A 25,438-nucleotide genomic window follows, 5' to 3' on the forward strand; every position below is an offset into this window, starting at 1 on the left:
CCTTCGCACAAAGCAAAAAACTGAGGGACCCGTGCTCCCACGGGGGCTTGTATAGCCAGAAGGGGAGGGGCCTTACACTTTTAAGTGTAGTACTTTGTGCGGCCTCCGGAGGCAGTAGCTATACACCCAATTGTCTGGGTCTCCCAATTAGGAGCGAAAAAGAAAATAATAATCTCCTTTACTAAGGCCACGTGCACATGTTGAGTATTCAGTGAGTTTTTTATCTCGGTATTTGAAGCCAAAACCAGGAGCGGTAAAATCAGAGAAAGTGTAATAGAAACACGGGCACCACTTCTGTATTTATCACCCACTCCTGGATTTGACTATAAATACTGATGTAAGATACTGACCAAATACTGAAAGTGTGAACGTGGCCTAAGGATAAGTGATAACTTATTCATCAGTGGGGTCTGGTTGCTGGGACCTGCACCGATCGTGAACTTTTATCCCCCATTACACTGGAGCTTGTGTCCAACTCAACCCCCTGATCCATTCATTCCCTCAGTGGCTGTGAGCGCTGTGCTTGTTATTATCTGGCTGCTCCACAGAGGATGAATGGAGCTGCGGTCACACATCTCACCCCACAGAGGATGAATAGATCTGCGGTCACACACTCCACCCCACAGAGGATGAATGGATCTGTGGTCACACACTCCACCCCACCCCACAGAGGATGAATGGATCTGCGGTCACACATCTCACCCCACAGAGGATGAATGGATCTGCGGTCACACACTCCACCCCACAGAGGATGAATGGATCTGCGGTCACACACTCCACCTGCCACTGCAAAAAGTTCCCCAATCTTCCTATCGGTGTGGTTTCCACTGGTCTGGTTCCATCGATCAATAAGTTATCACCAACCTACCCTGTGGATCGGTGATAACTTGTTTTCACCAAAGACCCCATTACTGCAAACTACTGTAATTGTACATCCCAGTTATGGTGCACAATATAGATGTGCAGGAGCTGCCTGTGTATACAGTCAAAGCAACACAATAATAGGGATAACGCTAATGGGTGTTTATATTTAGCTGGAGGGTGGGCCCCTGGAGTCAATTCCCCTGGTGGGCCCCACACACCCCAGTCCGCCCCTGATCTAGAGAGAGTGTGTGTGTGTCATACATACAGGGATGGGTGATGTCTTTGAAAGGTTTACAAGGGGTGTGCAATGCTGGAGGATGACTTATTGTCTCTTTGGTGGTGTAAAATGCTGCAGGTATGCCTGCACTGGGATTTACAGGGTGTACAATATTTCGGGACACCTGAAGTGGGATTGGGGGGGAAGCTACAATGCTGGAGGAACACCTGTATGGAATTTTAGGGATGGGGACTGGTGCAATGCTGGAGGACATTGGGGGATCTAGAATGCCTGTGATGGTATATGGGGTGAGCGTAATGTTGGGATTTACAACCCAGGGCCGGTGCTCTTAGCCCCACAACCCAGACACAGCTCTTTGATAGCCCTACTAACCTGGCACTAGTACTCAGGGACAACTGTTGTATAGGCCTACTACCCAGGGTCGGCTCTCGCATAGCCCCTAGCTAGGTTATACATTGCAGATCTGCATAAATCCTTACAATTACAAGTGGCCTATTGAAGGAAATTATAATGCTGATGTGGCTCTTAGTGAAAATGAGCCCTGCTGTATAGCCACAGCTGTAGAACTGCTATGCTTGCCTAACAACTATAGGGCCATTTTTTTTTTTACAGATTACCCCAGACTTTGTACTGTCACAAGGGGTAAACAGTGGTTGGGGGGGGGTGAGGGGTAAATAAAGTCTTATGTTTATAGTTCAACAGTATAACATTTTCTGATGCTAATATGGTGTCAACATGCTCACTACACTAGCTGAATGTGTTTAAGGTGCAATTTCTAAAATAGGGTCACTTTTGGGAACGTTCTGCTGTTCTGGTAACTCAGGGGCTCTGCCAATGAGCCATGGCATTCATAAAGCATTCAAGCAAAATCTGCACTCCTTCATTTCACAACAGATCTGTAACGTGCCCAAATAGTAGTTTCTGACCACATATTGGGTGTTGGGAGTTAAAAACGAAAGATTATGTAAGGCACCTGTGAGTGCAAAATGCTCCCCACACTCCTAGATGAATTCCTTATAGGACATGTTCTCCAAAAGGGGTTAGTTGAGGGCAGTTTCTGGTCCTCTGGCACAACAGGGGCCTGGATGATTTCCTTGATGGGTGTAGTATTTAAAACTGGGTCAATTGTTAAGGGATTCTGCAGTTTTCAGCAACTCAGGAGCTCTGCAACATGCAATACAGTGCCTGAACTTCATTCCAACCAAGATTGCGTTCAGTCATAGAAGGGAAAGCGCACTGAGTGCCAAATAAGTAGTTTTTCACAACACACCAGGTGAGGTATAAGAACGAAGGGACCCAAACATTTTGTTGAGCTATATGTGCTTTAAAAAAAAATAAAAAAAATTGTCTTTTGGCTGTGTAGAAACAAACTGAAGTGGTTACCATATAAAGTGAGTTAGGAAGATTAAAACTGGTTTGACAAATATATCTGCATGAGAGAATTGCTTATGTGGGCATTAATACAGATTGCTTTATTAGAATTGTCTTAAATAGTAAACCCCCCCCCCCAAAAATAAAATCTATAATGTGCAACAATATACTGCATAAAATCTCTTCTAGTCCCATAGATCGCCACATCAAAATATTGCCAAAATAAAAAACTATGGCAACTTTGAAGTTTGCACCAAAAATTGATATTGAATGAATGTGTATATGGATGGTAAAATTGGACAAGTGCATTATTGCTAAAGCCCAGTTATTAGAGTTGAGCGAGTACCTAACTATTCATACTCGCTATGCTCATAACGAGTACTGTCTACTACTTACGTATTCATTCCGAATAGCGTGTGCAATGCAAGTCAATGGGGAATACTCAAAGTAACGAGTAACCCGAATGCCACACTACTGGCTACTCGCATGAATAGTGCGGCATTCAGGTTACTTGTTACATTGACTTGCATTGCACACGCTATTCAGAATGAATACGTATTAGACAGTGTTAGTTATGTACTATGTACATATTAGTTAGGTACTCACTAAACTCTAACCGCCACCTCACAATATCTCAAAAAATAAAAACAAAACTATGGCAATGTGGAAGTTTGCACCAAAAATTGATTGCATACTAACATGTATATTTAAGGGAAAATTGGACGAGCACATTATTGCTGAAGCCCAATTATCCGTCCTTACCATGACCCACAAATAGCAGTTTTGTCTTTAACTTGGCAATAAATGATCTGAAGATTATACAAAAATAAATGAATAACACAGTTGTGATTTCCAGTGGGAATTTATTAAGATAACAGAAAAAGATCCTCCAGATTTTACCATTTCTCTTCCATACATAGGTTTCATAACCTTAAGCAACAAAGAAACAAAAAAAATACATCCCACTGGGCCATTTTCTCATGTTTTATAGGGAGCAGTGATGGTTAGCTGCTTACTTTAACTCCACGATGGATAATGAATTTATTCTCACACCAACGACACCGTCCAGTGGTTGCAAGTAAGCGGCTAGCCATCACAGCCCTATAGCTGGAAAATGGCAGTAATATCCTCTTGTGGCCACCATTCAACTCACCGCAGCAACAAGAGGAGAAGTTGCTGAAATTTGGGGTTTACAATTTGTCTGCCAACAAATGATCAACTGCTTGGCGTTCCAACTGCTGACATACAAAATGGTTATTGTCCACCCCCACCCACCAAATTAAGGGTACCACCAAGCTGTACCTATCCCTTACTGGCCCGCGAGATCCGTTGTGTAACATATTAGGAACACTTTCTTTTCTCCAGTTTAACATGTAAAAGGTTTTTCTTTAACGGTCTGGCACACAAAAAAAAAAAAAGGGAAATTTTATTTAAAAAACTTATCATGCCATTTTCTTCTGTTAAAAAAAGTTCGTTATTTCACTGCTCTTAGTGGTAACTTTGGGAGAAAGAAAAAAGAGAAAAAGATTGGAAGAACATTTTGGAAAATGATCCCAATATGTTTTACTTCAGATCATGACCCAATTAATCCGCCTCCCACCCACCCCCCCGGCCCACCCCTTCCCCCCCCCCCCCCAAAACAAAAACCCCATAACAGAATGAGATGCGAACCTGTTCAGTGATCGGACATATTTTATGTCTGGACACTGACCAGTAATACTTCATTCTCATCTTAATGTTTTCATGAAGGGTGAATGGAAAAAAAATTTCGACTACAAATTGAAAGATGCTCCCATCTCATTCTGGACAGAAAAAAAAAAAGGAAAAAGGGGTAAAATAAAACAGTTCCTTGCTCCCATGCCCCAATATTGGGATTAATCAAATTCAGCCATGAATATTTTAGTGCGGTGATGGAGCCGTACACCGGCATTCTGGTTTTGGAAGCTTCTCTGGCAGACCGGGACGTCTGCCATAATTGCAGTCATTCGCAATATGCATATGCGGATGGATGCGGCCAAAGCTTGGAAGACTGCAACCAATAAGATTGAGGTATTTTACACTTAAAGGAGAAAAAGATTAAAATATTGAAGTATTTCAGAGCATCTTTCAATTTCAAATTTTTTTTTCTAGGCCGAATCGGTTTCCCTGCGCTGCGCCGGACGAGGCAGCCATTTCCAAAGCGCTGCCGATTGATTCCTACAGATCTCAATACGCCAAACCCTCTTGTGCAATGTAAAGCATACGCAGGGTATTGACAAAAAAATAAAAAAGTATATAATGTCATTTAAGGATCATGGATTTAGCACCTGCGTTTCACCATCGCAGCGGCACAGAACTGCACAATGACAGGTGCAGCCTAAAAAGAACTGGGCAAGAAGGACGTCACTTATTGCACCATGATCCAGAAATTAGCGAAGAATAATCCCCTTCAGTAGCAGAGCAATCATAGGATTGTTAAATATTAAATAATCCACCCCACTCCGAGCAAAGAAAAATAAAAAATAAGCCAATTGTGCTCATGCGTTACTGAAGGGTCAGGTATGGTTTTGTTTTTACAAGTAGCTGTGCTTCTACGTGCGCCTGGATGTGCAATATTCAGTGCTAGACGGAGCTAGCAGGCTTCAACTAAACAATGGGAACAGGCACAATGAAGATTTTTCTCATATAATACTGCACGATCCAGGCGGCTCGAGTGTAGGGACAATGAAACTAAATGAACAAGTGATGGTTCCTCACTCACTGCCTGTACATGAGGCCAAGCATCTAGCATGCTGGGAGAGGCTCAGTTCAAAGCAACATTTCCCTTCCATCCATCACCAACATTTGTTTTTTTAAGAAAAAAAACTTATTTAGATTTTTACATCAGAGTTCCTTCCATTAATGCAATTTTTTTTATTTATTTAATATGGGTGGTCTAAGTTAATTAAAAGCGAGGAGGAAAGTCAGACGAGTCGCCCCATATTAGAACAAAAGGATTTGGATTGTGTTCTCCTCCTCCGTCAGACCACGCTCCGTAAAATGTTGCCGTAAACTGAACCTCTCTCAACTTACGCTGCAAACCTAAACACAAAGAAACCTTCAACAAACCATCATCAAGGAAAAGAAACAAAATTATTCCGCCTTGCCCTCCCCATCCCCCCCCCCCCCCAACAAAAATATTTACATTTTTATACAAGTATACACAATTTGATTTTTTTCTTCTATTACCCCCATACCCCTCATGCAAGGGAAATTTTTTTGTTTTTTTAGAGGGGGTATGGCTTTGGAATACATCTGAAAACAATGTCGCTGCAAAAAGGGGAAAAAATAAAATAAAAATTAAAAAAAAAAAAAAGGAAGAACACCCCATTTAGTGTTTAGAAACCATACCAGCATCTGCCTTAAAGATGTAGAATCAATGTCTGGAACTTGCACTTTGAAGCCTGTTTTCTGCCTGTGTAATGACTGGTATACGTTATTTACAAGCTGTTTTGGAACCCCCAAATTTTTGCAAAAAAATCGCTTGCATTCCGGATGTGAGGGGACAAATATACAAGTGGGGGGGGGGGGGGGAGGAGTGGAAGAGGTTCACGGCTAGCAGTTTTGCTCTAAAAAGCACCAGCTTTGTGATCTGCAGATGTTACGTGGTTACAAAAAGAAAAAAAAAAAAAAAAAAGCAAGGAAATGAATGTATCGTCTTGTAAGGGCTGCAGTGACGAGAACCTTGAATGGTCTTGTAGCGTAAGGCACTTTGCACAAGTAACAGTTTGCGTTATGGAGGAGGGAGAAGAAGGGATCGACATGAACTCCACACTGCCACACGAGAATGCACAATACAAAAGAAAATGGGGGTTAAGGGACTTCTAAGAGAAGGGGCTTAATTTGAGTATTGCATTGTTGAACCAGTTAGTGAACTGGGGGGTGCACACATGAAAAGGCTTAAATAGTGCAAGGGTCTTCAGCAGAATATCACAGATTCCAGTACGCTTTCCATCTTCCATGGGTACAATGTGAGGAGAAAAAAAAAAAAAAAAAAAATAAAAAACACACCAAGTGCAACATCATGTATCCTGTGGGTGCACAGTGCAGACAATGGGGCTCAAAAGGAAGAAAAAAAATAAAAACAATCTTCAGGCTTGAAATTATGTTGGTCAATGTTCCAGAAGGCAGAGGGGAAAGAAAAAAAAAATGGGAGGCAGGCGAGTGAAAAAACCCTCATCAACAAAAGGATGCAGTGTCAAACTCTTCTGGGGGTCAGCCAAAGCCTGCAATAAGAAGAGATCATCAGTCCGGAGCGCACACCCTCACATTACACACATGGATACACATCAGAGGGGGCACACCCTGTACGATCCGCCTATGCTGTCTAAGGGTCCCGTTACACGTAGCCACGTTCCAGCGATCCCGACAATGATACGACCTGGTCAGGATCGCTGGTATGTCACTACATGGTCGCTAGTGAGCTGGCAAACAGGCAGATCTAAGCAACGATGCAGCAACGATACAGCGATCCGTATTAGGACCTCGGCGATCGTTGGGACCCTGTCACACAGCAGGTATTGACGACTCAGACCTCGATAGAGGTGCGTTTCCACCATGCTCTTACCAACGACATGGCTATGTGTAACAGGGCCTTAATGCCGGATTACACTACAGCCCCTACACCGTGCAGGACAGCGGTCGTTCCTGGCTGGGCTTCCTGCTCACCTGTGTCACCATATGCAGTATAATGTGGTTCTGGGATAAGTTCCAGTAACTCGTTCCTGACCAGTGACAAATGTGCAGTCAGGTGCCGAACCCGCTCTGCGCTGTGGCAGGCACGAGGCGGCCATCTGTATACGTCCATCAGGCCCCTGCATGAGTATTGGCCTTCATAGTTAAAAGAGCTGGTGCCTTGTAAGGAGGGGGAGGGGGGGGATCCAGACAACAGCTGGTTCCTGCTGATTCTGCCTTTCTAATAATAATACACAAAGTGATCTGAAGTATCACAAAATGGTACCAATGAAAAAAGTCATTTCATTCCTCAGCTACTCCTGATAGGAATCCATTGCTTCCACCCCAAAACACAATCAGAAAGACATACTGTGCAAGGAAACAAAATCCTAGCGAGTACACAGACTAAAAAGCTGTGACTGATGGAATAGGAGAAAATCTATAGGTTAAAGAGACAGTTACCCCCAGTATGGAAATTAAGCTGCCTAAACATTTATATGGGGCACCTCAGCAATATTAGATCATACTAGGCAAAAAGAACATTGCTTAATAAATAAAAAAAAAATAATAACTCAACTCTTATCCAAATGAGGGCACTTTGATGCACCTGTAGCGTGGCTATGCCTTTGTGCACTCACACTCCCGTATTGGCATAATGAAGCCGGCACCTTACATTAACTCATGTCTAACACCCAGAAAAAACGCTGTGTCTCCTGTCTGCATGGACACTGGATGACCACAGCAAAGCGCACGATGGCTGCAGCACACACTGGCATTTTTCATAAAGGTATCAGCCATCACAGCACAGCAGCACCCCTTGTGTGCGCACCTACACAGACATCGCAATCATCCAGTGTCAGTGCAGACCGGGGACACCGCAATTACTCTGGACCTTAGAGACAAATGCATCAATGTAAAGAACTGCCATTATTATGCAAATATGGTATGACTGCGCACCAAGGAATATGCCACATCAAGGGTGTGCCGGAATGCCCTCATTTACATATTAAAGTGGATTTGTTTAAATATTAAGCTAACCTACCCAGTAGTATTTAAAGAAGGGCAAGGCACCCATATAGATGTTTAGACAGCTTCACTGCCATATTGGGGGTGGCAGAGTCTCTAAGGCAAGGATCCCCAACCTATGGCCAATTTAGTGTATTAGCACCAGGTCTAGCAGTCAGCTACTGTATGCAGAGGTCAATACAATGTCACTCTTCTAACTTATCCCCACACAAGAGCAGATCTTAATGCATATACTATCCTTGGGAATAACCCTTTAATTTCTCTCTCCAACACCATTTCCAAGACCCTATCCCAATATGTAGTAGGTGTAGTAATACTAATAGCAAATACCTCCAATTAAAAATGTAGCATTGTAATCCAGATAAGCTATGTCTCTTACATCATGTGCAGGGCATTGCAGCTTACATATCCCTGGTTATGTCTACTCAGTAACAGTTGCGAATTGTTGTAACCGTGGATACACAAGTTTCAATGCCCTTCACATGAGGTGAGAGACATTGCTATATCAGCAGAACTATACTACATTTATAATTACAGTTATTTGCTATTTTCATTACACCTACTACATATTGGGAGAGGATCTTGGAGATGGGATTAACCGTTTAAATGCTAAGCTGGAGATTGAAGGATACAGTCAGATAGAGGAGATGCTTGAAGCTGGATGTGAGAGTGGATGATGAAAATACTGAATGAGGGTAAGGTGGGAATTCCTGGATCTACAAACAGTGCCTCGTTGTGATTTGTGGGGAAGCTTGGGCTGTCATTAAAGCTATAATGGGGGTCCTGGGTGTCACTACTGAGGGGAAGGTAGAAGCTAGATGTTACTACTCAGGGGTCTCTGGATGTGGACCTGCTCTCAGAGATCAGTGTAGCTCTCTATGTAAGAAAGGTTGGGGGATCAGTGCTGTAATAAGTAAACCTACACATCTTTACATGGATTATTTGCAGTACCAAAACATGTAAAAATCAAATCCAAGCCCCCATATACTCACATGCAGATTAATGCTTCTCTTCTCCAGATTCGCTGTGATATTCTGCCACGTACAGGCTTTTGTCGATGCTGCTGGGTATGGGCTTGATTTCTGTTCCCAGCTGTTCTTCAATACTTTTAAGGTTAAATCTGTCATCATAGGTGATCAAGTTAATTGCAAGTCCAAGATGGCCAAAGCGACCTGAAAAAAGGAGAAAAATACGTTTGTACTTAGTAATAAATACGATTATTATGTACAGACTGCTGCACTGGTCAAACATGGCCCCAGTTGCAGAGCGTAAGAAATTAACTACAAATGACCCCAAAATATACTGGTGTGGATAAGCCTAGCATAATGTGCATTCAAGTGGCAAAGCACATCTTATAAAGCCCTTAATATTCAACCCATTTGATCATAAAACTATAGAGGGCATCACTTCTTACCTGATCTGCCTATGCGATGAAGATAGGTCTCTGCCAGCTTTGGAAAGTCAAAGTTTATCACCACATTCACAGCTTGGATATCAATACCACGGGTAAACAAATCTGGAGAAAAAGAAGGTAAGGCACGGTAAAGAAACGGCAGCCTTACAGTAAGGCGGGGGCGACGGTGAGGAGAACCGGAATAAGTCTTACCAGTGCAAACAAGGTTACGGCACAATCCATTTCTGAAGTCATGGAAAACTCTATTCCTGTGCTCCTGTGAAAGAGAAAAGGTGCAGGAGCATGAAACCACACATATACCTTATATGAGCCATCAGCGACAGCTCCGGGACAGCAGCAGACGGTCAGAGGTCCCCACTGTGGAACGGGACCTCACAGGTCTGATACGGTAGTTACATGCCATCAATAAAGGCTCACACATGTAGCATTATAATTGTATAATTTGCTCTTTTATTGGTGATCAAAATGGATTGTGCACAATAAAATATAGGATTTTCTCCTTTTTTTAAACCTCACAATGGCATTTAAATTTTGCAATGTTGTGGCATTCATTTATGCCAGTATATTACGCCTCTGCATACAAATCTAGCACTTGTAAATATGCAAATAAAACAAAAACACAACAGGTGGACCTTAATGGGGGGGTTGTCCATTACTCATCTGAGTGTTTGCCCTGGTAAAATAAACACATTTATACTCCGCTGCAGTGCCAGCACAGTTTCAATGGCGGTGGCACTGGCATTGGAGGGGAGGGATAGAAAGGGTACCGTCACACTTTAGCGACGCACCAGCGATCCCACCAGCAATCTGACCTGGTCAGGATCGCTGGTGTGTCACTACACGGGTTGCTGAAGAGCTGTCAAACAGGCAGATCTCACCAGTGACCAGCCCCCAGCCAGCAGCTACGTGGAATTGATGCTGCGCTTGCAGGGAGCCGGCGTCTGGAAGCTGCGGACACTGGTAACCATCGGGTATGGTTACCCGATATTTACCTTGGTTACCAGCGCACATAGCTTAGTGCTGGCTCCCTGCACTCGTAGCCACAGTACACATCGGGTTAATAAGCAAACCTTTGCTTATTTAACTGATGTGTAATCCGGCTACGTGTGCAGGGAGCAGGAGCCGGCACTGGCAGCCTGAGAGCGACGGACGCTAGTAACTAAGGTAAATATCGGTTAACCACAGTTTACCTTGGTTACAGCTTACTGCAGGCTGCCAGATGCTGGCTCCCTGCACATTCAGATCGTTGCTCTCTTGCTGTCACACACAGCGATGTGTGCTTATCAGCGGGAGAGAAACGATAAAAAAAATGAACCAGCAGTGTGTGTAACGAGCAGCGATCTCACAGCAGGGGCCAGATCGCTGCTCAGTGTCACACACAGCGAGATCGCTAATGAGGTCACTGCTGCGTCACAAAAAAAACATGACTCAGCAGCGATCTCGCTGTGTGAGAAGTACCCCTAAGTGTTTTTATTTCAATGGGGCAAACAATCGACCTTTGAAGGGATTGCCAACCCTTTAATCTACTCTATGCTAGGTCTACCGCCTGCCAATCTGGTACAATCAGGCTGGTATGCAGCAGTGACTGGGTAAATTGCTATGTTCCTGGTAGTTGTGCAGTGCCTGCATGGCATGTCCACCGCGGCGGTGCCCATGTGATCACTGATTTAATCGCACATTCAAGGTGCCTCAACCATCTAAGACAATGGACATACTATTAAGCTGGGCGTGGGAAGAGGCGAATATATTTGGCACACAAACATGGAACAGATAAGAATCCAGGAACTAGATATTGTTTTGAACCTCTATGCACAAACCTGTCTCATCTTGGCGTGGATATAGAAGCAGGAATAGCCCAACTGAGAGATTTTCTTTGCCAAAAGCTCAACCCGCTGGGAGGAGTTACAGAAGATTATGGACTGATTTATCTGGAGCTAAAATACAATAAAAAATTACAATATTGTCATCTGCTAAATACTAGATGTAAACACATGGTATCAGAATATAGTCTGTAAGGGAACTTTTACACTTGGGTTCAGCGGAGTCCGTCACTATGGAGAATAGCGCAGTCCGTTAACGCACTGCGCTATTCTCCATAGACTTGTATGGACGACAAACTGTAACGCAAGTGTCAGCGTTGCATCCGCTGCACGACGCAGCGTCGTTATTTTGACGCTACGTCGGGCGGAAGGAACGCTGCATGTAACTTTTTTTTAGCGACAGAAATCTTTATTTTTCACTGCACATGCTTTTTTTTTTTTTTTAAATCACAGAAACTTTATTTCTTTTTCGCTCCTAATTGGGAGACCCAGACAGTGGTGTATAGCTACTGCCTCTGGAGGCCGCACAAAGAACTACACTTAAAAGTGTAAGGCCCCTCCCCTTCTGGCTATACACCCTCCCGTAGGAGTACGGATTCCTCAGTTTTAGCTTTGTGCGCAGGAGGTCAGACACGCACGCATAGCTCCATTGTTTTTAGTCAGCAGCAGCTGCTGACTATGTCGGATGGAAGAAAAGAGGGCCCATACAGGGCTCCCAGCATGCTCCCTTCTCACCCCACTGTATGTCGGAGGTGTTTGTAAGGTTGAGGTACCCATTGCGGGTACGGCGGCAGGAGCCCACATGCTGATTCCTTCCCCATCCCTTTTTACAGGGCTCTGGGTGAAGTGGGATTTACTGGTCTCCAGGCACTGAGACCGTGCTCCATCTACAGCCCCTGGAGAAGATGCTGGATGGAGCGGAGTACATCAGGGACATGGCCCTGCTTCCTCAAGGTACTCTGTGTCCCCGTGCATTTGGCGCTCACACCGCAGCATGCTGGGTGTTGTAGTGCGCCGGGGGACATCAGCGCTACGGCGCTTGTGCCATGGCCTCATTCAGCTTCGCTGAAGCAGGCACACTTCTGGGAATCGGTCGCGCCGGCCGCTGGGACTGCGGCGCGGCTGGCACTTGTGGTGCGCCGGGGACTTCAGCGCGGCCCGCGCTTTTACGGCGGCCGCGCTGATAACTCGAGTCCCCGGCTTTTGCGGCCTGCTTCCGTTCGTTCCCGCCCCCAGACCTGCCAGTCAGGAGAGGGGCAGGACGCTGGTCAGTGCATCAGCGCCGAGGGCTGGAGTCGTTTTTACATACTCCAGCCCTCACAATCGGCACAGAGGGGACACTGTTTCCCGCACTTTTGTTTGGAAACTCCCACGGACCGCCCCTCTCCACAGACGCCGGCAGCCATTCCTGCTGACACGCTGAGCTGCAGAGGGGAGCCGGGGAGACCCAGACAAGGAATTCTGCGCCTCTTACCCGCTATTCAGCGGGCGGTAAGCAGCCCTCAGGGCTCACCCCCTCTTGTGCCAGTAGTATTCTTAGTATTTTGTTCCTGCAAATACTTTGTACTGCATAGCGCTGGTCGCCCTTTGGCTATAGACTCTCTCACATTGCAGAGAGCCAGCAGCATGTCGTCCGTAAAACGCAAGGGTGCCAAGGCACAGACATTATATGCTTCCTGCACCGCATGTGGGACTTTTCTACCGGCAGGCTCCACGGACCCCCATTGTGTGCAGTGCTCGGCCCCTGCGGCGCTTGCACAGTCGGGACCTCTGCTGGACGTGACCCAGGGTGTACCACCTGTGAATGCTGTCCAAGTGACAGGAACTGAGTTTGCAGCTTTTGCTGACAGAATGTCTCTCACTATGTCACAAATTCTTGACACATTGCGAGCTAGGCCTGTACTTCAGGCCACGGACACTGTGCAATCATTGCCCCCTGGTCCCCCTCAGCTGAATTACCTCCAAGCTCCGGGACGGGCATATACACCTCAGGGTGAAGACTCTGACTCGGACGATGGCCCCGGGCAGCCTAAGCGGGCTCGCTATGACGGGCCTTCACATTCATCTCAATGGTCAGGATCCCAGCGAGATGAATCTATGGGTGATGAGGCGGACGTAACTGATCAGGATTCTGATCCTGGGACCGCTCTCAATCTAGATACACCAGATGGTGACGCCATAGTTAATGATCTTATATTTAACATCAATAAGATGTTAAATATTTCCCCACCAGCTCCTCTTGTAGAGGAGTCAGCTTCGCAGCACGAGAGAATCCATTTCAGATACCCTAAGCGTACATTAAGCACTTTTCTGGACCACGCTGACTTTAGAGACGCAATCCAGAAACCCCACGCTTATCCTGAAAGGCGTTTTCCTAAACGGCTTAAAGATGCACGCTATCCTTTTCCCCCTGAGGTGGTCAAGGGTTGGACCCAGTGTCCAAAAGTGGATCCTCCAATTTCCAGGCTTGCAGCTAGATCCTTGGTTGCAGTTGAAGATGGAGCGGCACTTAAAGATGCCACTGACAGGCAGATGGAGCTCTGGCTGAAATCCATCTATGAAGCGATTGGAGCGTCATTAGCGCCTTCTTTTGCGGCCGTATGGGCACTCCAAGCTATCTCAGCCGGGCTTGCGCGAGTCGACTCAGTCACACGTGCATTTGCCCCGCAGGTAGCACCATTGACCTCGCAAATGGCGGCATTCGCGTCGTACGCGATTAATGCTGTTCTTGACGCTACAAGCCGCACGGCAGTGGCGTCAGCCAACTCCGTTGTTTTGCGTAGGGCCCTGTGGTTGAGACATTGGAAAGCAGATTCTCATTCCAAGAAGTGCTTAACCAATTTGCCTTTTTCTCGTGACCGATTGTTTGGAGAGCGTTTGGATGAAATCATCAAACACTCCAAGGGTAAGGACTCATCCTTACCGCAACACAGACAAAACAAACCCCAACAGAGGAAGGGTCAGTCTGGTTATCGGTCCTTTCGAGGACCGGGCAGGTCCCAATTCGCCTCGTCAAAAAAGACTCAAAAAGACCAGAGACGCTCAGATTCTTGGAGGTCTCAGTCACGCCCAAAAAGGACAGCCGGAGGAACCGTTGCCAAGACGGCGTCCTCCTGACTTGCGGTCTCCGATTCCCACACCCGCGGTCGGTGGGAGGCTTTCCCACTTTGGCGACATTTGGCTGTCACGCGTCAAAGACCGTTGGGTGAGGGATATTCTGTCTCACGGGTACAGGATAGAGTTCAGTTCTCGTCCGCCAACTCGTTTCTTCAGAACTTCTCCACCACCAGACCGAGCCGATGCTCTGTTGCAGGCGGTGGCCGCTCTAAAGGCGGAAGGAGTGGTGACCTCCGTCCCTCTTCAGGAACAAGGTCACGGTTTTTACTCCAATCTGTTTGTGGTCCCAAAAAAGGACGGATCGTATCGACCCGTCCTGGATCTAAAGTTGCTCAACAGACACGTAAAAGTCAGGAGGTTCCGGATGGAATCCCTACGCTCCGTCATAGCCTCAATGTCTCAAGGAGATTTTCTAGCATCAATAGATATCAAAGATGCGTATCTCCACGTGCCGATTGCACCAGAGCATCAGCGTTTCCTACGCTTCGTCATACACGACGAACACCTGCAGTTCGTAGCGTTACCTTTCGGTCTGGCAACAGCCCCCCGGGTCTTCACCAAAGTCATGGCAGCAGTAGTAGCTGTTCTGCACTCGCAGGGTCACTCGGTCATCCCGTATCTAGACGACCTGCTTATAAAGGCACCCTCTCAAGAGGCATGCCAACACAGTCTGAAGGTGGCACTAGACACTCTCCAGAGTTTCGGGTGGATTATCAACTTTCCAAAGTCTCATCTAACCCCGACCCAATCTCTGACTTATCTTGGCATGGAGTTTCATACTCTCTCAGCGATAGTGAGGCTTCCACTGGACAAGCAGTGCTCGCTACGGACTGGAGTGCAATCTCTCCTTCAGAGCCAGTCGCACTCACTGAGGCGCCTCATGCATTTCCTAGGAAAGATGGTAGCAGCAATGGAGGCAGTCCCGTTCGCGCAGTTTCATCTGCGCCCTCTACAATGGGACATTCTACGCCAATGGGATGGGAAATCGACGTCCCTCGACAGGACTGTCTCCCTCTCTCAGACTGCCAAGGACTCTCTGCGTTGGTGGCTTCTCCCCACCTCATTGTCACAGGGAAAGTCGTTCCTTCCCCCGTCCTGGGCAGTGGTCACGACGGATGCGAGCCTATCAGGGTGGGGAGCGGTGTTTCTCCACCACAGGGCTCAGGGGACGTGGACTCAGGAAGAGTCCACCCTGCAGATCAATGTTCTGGAAATCAGAGCAATCTATCTTGCCCTGCGAGCCTTCCAACAATGGCTGGAAGGCAAGCAGATTCGGATTCAGTCGGACAATTCCACGGCGGTGGCGTACATCAACCACCAAGGGGGAACACGCAGTCGCCAAGCTTTTCAAGAAGTCCAGCGGATTTTGACGTGGGTGGAAAGCAGAGCGTCCACCATATCCGCAGTTCACATCCCAGGCGTGGAAAACTGGGAAGCAGACTTTCTCAGTCGCCAGGGCATGGACGCAGGAGAATGGTCCCTTCACCCGGACGTGTTTCAGCAGATCTGTTGCCGCTGGGGGACGCCGGACGTCGATCTGATGGCGTCACGGCACAACAACAAGGTCCCAGTTTTCATGGCACGGTCTCACGATCACCGAGCGCTGGCGGCAGACGCCTTGGTTCAGGATTGGTCGCAATTCCGACTCCCCTATGTGTTCCCACCTCTAGCATTGTTACCCAGAGTTCTACGGAAAATCAAGTCCGACTGCCATCGAGCCATACTCGTCGCTCCAGATTGGCCAAGAAGGTCGTGGTACCCGGATCTGTGGCATCTCACGGTAGGCCAACCGTGGACACTACCAAACCGTCCAGATTTGCTGTCTCAAGGGCCGTTTTTCCATCTGAATTCTGCGGCCCTGAACCTGACTGTGTGGCCATTGAGTCCTGGATCCTAGCGGCCTCAGGTTTATCTCATGAAGTTGTTGCCACAATGAGACAGGCTAGAAAACCATCCTCAGCTAAGATCTATCACAGGACGTGGAAGATATTCTTAGCGTGGTGCTTGGCTCAAGGGTTTTCTCCCTGGCCATTTGCATTGCCAATTTTTCTTTCCTTCCTGCAGTCTGGGTTGGAAAAAGGTTTGTCGCTTAGCTCGCTTAAGGGTCAAGTCTCCGCGCTATCCGTATTCTTTCAGAAGCGCTTGGCACGGCTTTCTAAAGTACGCACGTTTCTCCAAGGAGTTTGTCATATCGTTCCTCCTTACAGACGGCCATTGGAACCCTGGGATCTGAACAAGGTTCTCATTGCTCTCCAGAAGCCGCCTTTCGAGCCTTTGAAAGAGGTTCCCCTTTCTCGGCTTTCACAAAAGGTAGTTTTTCTTGTGGCGGTCACGTCTCTTCGAAGAGTGTCCGAGCTAGCGGCGTTATCTTGCAAATCTCCCTTCCTGGTGTTTCACCAAGACAAGGTAGTACTGCGTCCAATTCCAGAGTTTTCTCCCAAGGTGGTTTCTTCCTTTCATCTCAATCAGGATATCACTTTGCCATCTTTGTGTCCGCATCCAGTTCACCAATTTGAAAAGGGTTTACATCTGTTGGACCTGGTGAGAGCACTCAGGATTTACATTTCTCGCACGGCGTCTCTACGCCGTTCTGATGCGCTCTTTGTCCTAGTCGCTGGTCAGCATAAGGGATCGCAAGCTTCCAAATCCACCCTGGCGCGGTGGATCAAGGAACCAATTCTTCACACATACCGTTCTGCTGGGCTTCCGATTCCATCTGGACTGAAGGCCCATTCTACCAGAGCCGTGGGTGCGTCCTGGGCATTGCGGCATCAGGCTACGGCTCAGCAAGTGTGCCAGGCGGCTACCTGGTCGAGTCTGCACACGTTTACCAAACACTATCAAGTGCATACCTACGCTTCGGCAGATGCCAGCCTAGGTAGACAGGTCCTTCAGGCGGCGGTGGCCCACCTGTAGGAAGAGGCTGTCTGACAGCCCGTTCATGTGGTATCTTTTTACCCACCCAGGGACTGCTTTTGGACGTCCCACTGTCTGGGTCTCCCAATTAGGAGCGAAAAAGAAGAAGGGAATTTTGTTTACTTACCGTAAATTCCTTTTCTTCTAGCTCCAATTGGGAGACCCAGCACCCGCCCTATTTGTTCTTAGGGTTTCGTTTTTCGGGTGCACATGTTGTTCATGTTGTTTCTTAAGTTCTCCGATCTTGTTATCGGATTGAATTTGTTTTTGAAACTGTTATTGGCTTTCCTCCTTCTTGCTTTGGTACTAAAACTGAGGAATCCGTACTCCTACGGGAGGGTGTATAGCCAGAAGGGGAGGGGCCTTACACTTTTAAGTGTAGTTCTTTGTGCGGCCTCCAGAGGCAGTAGCTATACACCACTGTCTGGGTCTCCCAATTGGAGCTAGAAGAAAAGGAATTTACGGTAAGTAAACAAAATTCCCTTCTTTGTTTCTCGGTGGCCGAACGTTCAGCTAATCGCCCAGCCGAGGACATGTGAGCGCGCTCAGCTGATCATTTACAAAAGTCTGCTGCCGGTAAAACTGTAAGGAAGAAAAAAAAAAATTTTAAAAAAAGCTTTCCGTTTTGTACGATCCGTACCATCCGTTGTGCCACTATATGCAACACATCCGTCACACAACGCAATGCAACGGAAGCCTTCCAACGCAAGTGTGAAACTAGCCTGAGATGTGATGACACTTGCAAACATTAAATGAGTGCAGCAAGTGAACTTTAACCTGTTCTTATCAAGATCAGTTAGGAGGGGAACACACATTTAGGGAAGCATTTAGTTTCACTGTGAAGTCATAAGAAAAAAAAATAAGTTTCCCAATAAACTTCCAACATCAATTCTCACCAAAAAAACAAAAACAAAAAAACAACAACTTTCCTTTCTTCATTAAATGAGGACTTTGATCATTTGATAACAGTGGAAAAAACCTGCACTGGTCATGTTAATACATGGCAATGACTGTAAACGTAAGGTGCCTGATGTCCAGAACATGACCAGGTAGTATGCCTGGGAAGTCAGCAGGGACCGCCCTGGGGTACAAGGTGCCCGCCGTTCACTACTCATCCCTTTCATCAGAGGGTGTGGGGACCCAAAACCTGCAATATTGTCATTTCAACATTTTTAGGCAGTTTATGGTTTGGGTAATAAACTTTACAATTCTATAGACTGGAAATTTTTGGATGTGACAACTTTTTTCTTTGCCCCTTTGGCATGTATCGACAATACAGCAGCAAATATAGTAAAAATGATCCCATATAAAGCTAGATTAACAGCAGTATATAAATAGTTAAACAGCAGTTTGAAGCAGGTGCTGGATGTACACCTACCTTGGATGGAGCGGTGTGGGTAGGTGTGCACCTATATTATGGGTTATATACCCTATAGCTGCTCTGTTTATATTTTTCATGTGTTCTCAAGAAACAGAGAACTGCAGCAGATCCAAGACGCTGGGGGTCTTTGAACACTGTTCAAAAGTCATCTTGCAGATAAATCACCATTTCAGCTGCAAAACGTATGTGATTGACCCTATACTGGGCCACACTTGCTTAACCAATGCAAGGTCAGTGCTGGTATTCTCATGTCACCGGCTGTAGTGGTTATATCACCATTAAGTGACCCACTGAGAATAGCAGCTGTGAGCAGGTCTGATGTAAGCAGACCCCCTAAGGCTACGCGAGATACACTGAACAGGCTCCTTGCACTCATTCATCACCCCCACAATACCACAAGAAACTTTTTTTTTGCCATGAAAGCACAACTTTCACTAGTCAGATACGAGGTGTGGTGCCACCACATTAAGAAAATCCTTACACAGCAGTCCTACTTGAGGTGTACTGGAAATCTACAGCACATAAAACTGTACAAACAGGAAACAAAAGCAGCTAGAACATACAGATACTTTCCATTATGCTACACAAATATCACACCTCCATGATAGTGGCGTTAGTCACCCAAATTTTACATAAATCTTAAGACATCAAAGGAATCATAACGGTTGACTCTGAACCTTTAGACTTACCCTTGAAAAAAGTGTATTCAGGCAGTGAACCTTTTGCCTCTCCGTCACATAGGCATAGTATTGCGTTACCCCCTTCAGTGTAAGTTCCTCCATCAGGTTAATTTCATAGGGTTTTTGCAAATGAGAGGACTGTAATGAGAAAAATGTTCCAAGGTCAAAACAGCCGTATATGACAGACACACAACTGGGTATATATAACTGCAGTCTTATGATACAGTAGGAAGATTTTCTTAATGCGAGAAGTTTCATTAAAAAGGGAACCAGTCACTAGTTTTGGGGCCTGTAAGCTGCGGCCACCACCATTGAGGTCTTATATACAATGTTAGAATGCTGTATATAAGAGCCCAGGTCGCTGTGTAGAACATAAACACTTTATAATACTCACCTAGACGGTCGCTCCGGTGCAGAAGTGTCAGATGGGTGGCTCCCTTCTCCGGGACCAGCGCCTCCTCTTTTGACCATCTTGGTCTTCCTTCTTCTGAAACCTGGGACGCATACTACGTCATGCACACAGGCCAGCATTGAGGTCATGCGCAGGACCTAAATGCCGGCCAGTGTGTATGATGTAGGATGCGTCATGCACCCAGGTTTCAGAAGGAAGACCAAGAAGGCCGAAAGAGGCGGCGCTGGTCCCGGCCACGCATCTGACTTGCCCACCGGAGCGACCTTCTAGGCGAGTATTATAAAGTGTTTTATATGTTTTACACAGCGACCTTGGCTCTTATATACAGTTTTCTGGAAGGCTGTATACAAGAGCCCACTGGTGGTGGCCGCAGCTTATAGGCCCAACAAATTGGTGACAGGATCCCTTTAATATTTGCCTAAGAAGCTGCACAGACCAGAAGATTCATTCTAAGATTCCTGCAAAAAAAAGAACAAAACCTACCATAAATTTCTGTACACTGAGGGGAAAGGTGGCTGAATAAAGAAGAATCTGCCTGTTTTTAGGTAGCGTTATAATTATATCTTCCATTATCTGCACAAAATCTTGAGAGAGCAGTTTGTCTGCCTATAAAAAAAAAAACCAAAAAACAAAAAGTTAAAAAAATAGAAAAGCAGCATGTGTATACCACCGGCCACTATTATACACAGCACTGGTAAACAGATTTTTGCAAGATAGATTAGATACCAAATGGTCCTGTTTCCAAATTATTTGTGAAAGAATACAATAGCTGGACACCATATTGTGGACAGATGTACATCTCACTTCTACTATGACATGTCATTACCTCATCCAGAACTATCATCTGAATGTGGTCCACTTTAGCGACACCTTTTTTGATAAGATCCAGGATCCTCCCTGGAGTAGCAATCACCACATGCACTGTGGGGAAATAAAGAGGGAATGTTAGAGCAGGCTATGAGACATATATACAGGTTCACAACATGAAGATTAAGTTACTACATAGGAAGTGATCAGGGGTTGTGCACTATTTAGGTCATCAGTATCAGGTCAGTGGTGCACCACTGTGCACAGTGGTGGTCCCCCCCTCCCCAATGATCAGCTATCCAGTGCTGGCTGGAAGTGCAGTCTATGGGCTCGAACACTGCGGTGCTCATTCACTTAACTAGGAGCTAAATTGCACCATGCAAGAATGGTCATGACACAGGGTGTACAGGGCCACGCCACTCCAGATCATGCGTATCCAGCCAGAGCTGATCAATGGTGCCAGATGCCCACTGATATGAAGATGAGCTATCCTAGGTCATCAGTATCCAAGTAAAGAACAACCCCTTTATTATTCTGTAACTCTACATTGAGCGATACGGATAGTAAGTATTTGAATGGGTTGCCCCACTACATTCACCACCTGCCACAGGTGTCCCACTGAAGCCACCATGGTGCAAACGCTTCCCATCCACTTCTATAGGAGTTTCCACACACTACTGCACCATCCACAAAAAAGAGGAATAGAAGTCTAACTAGAAAAGGCACCCAAGAGTCCAAGTCTTTGATCCCTACACCTGCCCATTGTGCTTTGTTACAGCACATTACCAAAAACAAACTGACACCCAATGCATCCCACCCCTCTGCCAGGCTGGCAACCGATGATCAAGGAGACTTGCTTAACCCATCAGAGGTTATAGTCCTATGGCTCATGGTGGATTCACTTATAACTATGTTCACTATGAAGTATTTGCTAGCAGAATCACAAAACTCAGCTGCCAAATAATGAGCCTTACCTGTATCATCCAGCCTCATTATATCATCTCTTAAATTGGTGCCTCCGGTTGTTGCCATAACTTTAACCCCTCCCATATGCTTGCTGACTTGGATGCAGATCTGACTGACCTGAAGCGCAAGTTCTCGAGTGGGTACAATCACCATTGCTGCAGGAAAAATAAAAAAAAAAAAAAAAAAAAATGCATGAATGAAAAGAACATTTATGTTTTGCCGATCACGTCCTTTTAGAATTAAAGGAGCAGTACAATTGTAGAAAACATTTGCATATTTTTATGTAAAAAAAAATAAATAAATAAAAAAAAAAATATGATGCTTTACTTACACCCCCCCGGGGTCCACCAGTCTCGGACGCTGACCCAGTCTGTCAATTGGCTGTAGTGATTACATCATGTCAGCAACGCTGCAGCCAATCATTGAGCTCAATGACTTTGCTTGTGTAAACCGTACAAGCCGCTTAGAGCCACTGAATTGGCTGCAATGTGACGTTCTGGCTACAGCTAAACAACGGAGAACGACGCACACCGGAGAATCAATGCTGAAGCCCAGTATAACTTTCTTTAACACAATGTACTATACATATTGGAAAGAGCTTTCTTTCTAGTTGTGTGAGCAATAATAACCTTGTATGCAGTCCTTCTTTAGGTCTAGCCGTTCAAGTAAGGGAATGAGGTAGGCTCCACTCTTGCCAGTTCCATTTTTTGCTCTAGCCAAGATATCCCTACCAGACAATGCAATGGGAATGCTTTCCTCCTGTTAAGAAAAATAAAGAAAGCCTCATGATAAATAAAGCCCTGTGTCTTCACGGTGTTAGTGCTTCACAGACGGCCTCTATTTTACCAACCTGAATTGGGGACGGTTTCTCCCATCCCATTTCGAAAATCCCCATGAGCAGCTCTCGTTTTAAGCAGTAATCTTCAAACTCATTGCCTTTTGTGGAGGTGACATCCTGGAAATGAAACATGAAAGTCACCCAGAGGAAATCATCAAGAAAGATTTTTATTTTAAATTCTTGTTAAAAGGAGAAAAAAAAAATTAAAAATCTTACTGAAGTCTTTATTCGAAGATCTTTCGGTGGGAGTTTTAATGTCTTCTTCCAGTCATCACCAGGTCTGCAAGGAAGAACAAAACATTTCAAGTGACTCTGCCCAAATTTCGGATTAAACCGTATACAGTGCCTTGCAAAAGTATTCCTCCCCCTTGAATTTTTCAACCTCTTCCCACATTTCAGGCTTCATAACAAAGATAAAAATGTTAATGTTCTGGTGAAGAATCAACAAGTGGGACACAATTGTGAAGTTGAACGAAGTTTACTGCTTATGTTAAAAACTTTAATAAACTGAAAATTGGGGCGTGCAATATTATTCATCCCCTTTAAGTTAATACTTTGTAGCGCCACCTTTTGCTGCAATTACAGCACAAGTCTCTTGGGGTATGTGTCTATCAGTTTTGCACATCAAGAGACTGAAATTCTTGCCCATTCTTCCTTTGCAAACAGCTGGAGCGGAGTGAGGTTGGATGGAGGCGTTTGTGAACAGCAGTTTTCAGCTCTTTCCACAGATTCTCGATTGGGTTCAGGTCTGGACTGTGACTTGGCCATTCTAACACCTGGATACGTTTGTGAACCATTCCATTGTAGAATTTGCTTTAGGTTTGGGATTATTGTCTTGTTGAAAGACAAATCTCCGTCCCAGTCTCAGGTCTTTTGCAGACTCCAACAGGTTTTCTTCAAGACTGGTTCTGTATTTGGCTCCGTCCATCTTCCCATCAATTTTAACCATCTTCCCTGTCCCTGCTGAAGAAAAGCAGGCCCAAACCATGATGCTGCCACCACCATGTTTGACAGTGGGGATGGTGTGTTTAGGGTGATGAGCTGTGTTGCTTTTATGCCAAGCATATAGTTTGGCATTGCGCCCAAAAAGTTTGATTTTGGTTTCATCTGAGCAGAGCACCTTCTTCCACATGTTTGGTGTGTCTCCCAGGTGGCTTGTGGCAAACTTTAAACGAGACTTTTTATGGATATCTTTGAGAAATGGCTTCCTCCTTGCCACTCTTCCATAAAGGCCAGATTTGTGCAGTGTATGACTGATTGTTGTCCTATGGACAGACTCTCCCACCTCAGCTGTAGATCTCTGCAGTTCATCCAGAGTGATCATGGGCTTCTTGGCTGCATCTCTGATCAGTCTTCTCCTTGTTTGAGATGAAAGTTTGGATGGACGGCCAGGTCTTGGAAGGAGTATCATACCACTGCAAATCTCCCATTTCAATACGATCACTTGCACAGTGCTCCTTGGGATGTTTTAAAGCTGTGGAAATCATTTGTAACCAAATCCGGCTTTAAACTTCTCCACAACAGTATCACGGCCCTGCCTGATGTGTTCCTTGGTCTTCATGATGCCATCTGTGCTTTAAAAAAAGAGCACAGACTATCACAGAGCAGGTGCATTTATACAGAGACTATTACACACAGGGAGCTTATATTTATCAGTCATTTATGACAACATTGGATCATTCAGAGATCCTCAATGAACTTCTGGAGTGAGTTTGCGGCACTGAAAGTAAAGGGGACGAATAATATTGCACGCCCCACTTTTCAGTTTATTTTTTTTAAAAAGTTTAAAATAAGCAATAAATTTCGTTCAACTTCAAAATTGTGTCCCACTTGTTGTTGATTCTTCACCATAACATTAACATTTTTATCTTTATGTTTGAAGCCTGAAATGTGGAAAAAGGTTGAAAAATTCAAGGGGGCCGAATACTTTCGCAAGGCACTGTACATTGTCATACACCTTAGAAATGATGAGACCAGTTAATATTTTATAAAGGATTATACTGTCCCTGTAACATTTTGAAAGTTTTCCTGCACAAACCTTCATGTTTGGGGGAGGAAAAAAAATGGAAGTGCAAACATGAAATTACTCAAGAGCCAGGACTTTCTGCTGACACAGCGGGACGAGACGTGTCTATTGTCAAACCACTTCATATAATGAACTGTGAATGGGGAAAACATTTCAAAGTGCAATGGAAAAAAATATATAAATCCGACTCCACCATTGTTTTTTTGTTTGTTTTGGACATGACATTGTATTATTTCCCAGGTCAGTACAATTAAGGTGATATCAAGCATATAGACTTTTCTTTTCTAAGTGTTAAAAAAGAAAAAAAAGAACATTTGTATAAAAAAAAAAAAAAAAAAAAAAAAAAAAACCCGTTTGTGTCACCATTTTCTGAGATCTGTAAATTGTTTTTCTGTTCACCAACTTGTACTAGGCAGCTATACTTTTCATGGCAAGCCGACTGCAGTAGTATAAAGAACAAGACCACTGCAGTGAATCATTGAGCTCGGTGGTTCATGCTGCCTACATCAGCAGAAATTTGCTACAGTGGTTACTTCACTGCTGCGGCCCATTACCTGGGGTACCGTATTTTTCGGACTGTAAGACGCACCGGACCATAAGACGCACCCTGGTTTTAGAGGAGGAAAATAAACTTTTAAGCAAAAAATGTGGTCATGACACACTGTTATGGGGCGAGGATCTTGCTGCCGACACTTATGTCATATCCCTCATCCTGGTATAGCCCACATCCTGCTATATACCGTCATCCTGGCATATGGTCGCATCCTGCTATATACTGTCATCCTGGCATATGGCCGCATCCTATATACTGGCATATGGCCACATCCTGCTCATAATATACCCTCATCCTGGTATACAGCCCGCATCCTG

At 45.3% G+C, this 25,438-nt stretch overlaps 1 protein-coding gene across 1 annotated transcript in view; it reads right to left on the minus strand.

Annotated features, from left to right (window-relative positions):
- Window positions 1-4,108: 4,108 nt before the first annotated feature.
- The window catches only part of DDX6 (DEAD-box helicase 6), a 48,031-nt gene continuing 26,701 nt past the window's right edge, over window positions 4,109-25,438 (minus strand). Inside the window, exons 3-14 of the mRNA XM_075329105.1 lie at window positions 22,759-22,822; window positions 22,555-22,659; window positions 22,334-22,463; window positions 21,713-21,859; window positions 20,758-20,852; window positions 20,415-20,537; window positions 19,529-19,657; window positions 11,423-11,539; window positions 9,798-9,861; window positions 9,606-9,707; window positions 9,184-9,363; window positions 4,109-6,717 (exon numbers count right to left, since the gene is read on the minus strand). Of these exons, the coding sequence (XP_075185220.1) occupies window positions 9,191-9,363; window positions 9,606-9,707; window positions 9,798-9,861; window positions 11,423-11,539; window positions 19,529-19,657; window positions 20,415-20,537; window positions 20,758-20,852; window positions 21,713-21,859; window positions 22,334-22,463; window positions 22,555-22,659; window positions 22,759-22,822 (1,249 nt within the window). The 3' untranslated portion in view covers window positions 4,109-6,717; window positions 9,184-9,190. The remainder of the gene's footprint in view (window positions 6,718-9,183; window positions 9,364-9,605; window positions 9,708-9,797; window positions 9,862-11,422; window positions 11,540-19,528; window positions 19,658-20,414; window positions 20,538-20,757; window positions 20,853-21,712; window positions 21,860-22,333; window positions 22,464-22,554; window positions 22,660-22,758; window positions 22,823-25,438) is intronic.

The sequence above is a fragment of the Anomaloglossus baeobatrachus genome, chromosome 11, assembly GCF_048569485.1.
Source record: "Anomaloglossus baeobatrachus isolate aAnoBae1 chromosome 11, aAnoBae1.hap1, whole genome shotgun sequence".
NCBI lineage: Eukaryota > Metazoa > Chordata > Amphibia > Anura > Aromobatidae > Anomaloglossus > Anomaloglossus baeobatrachus.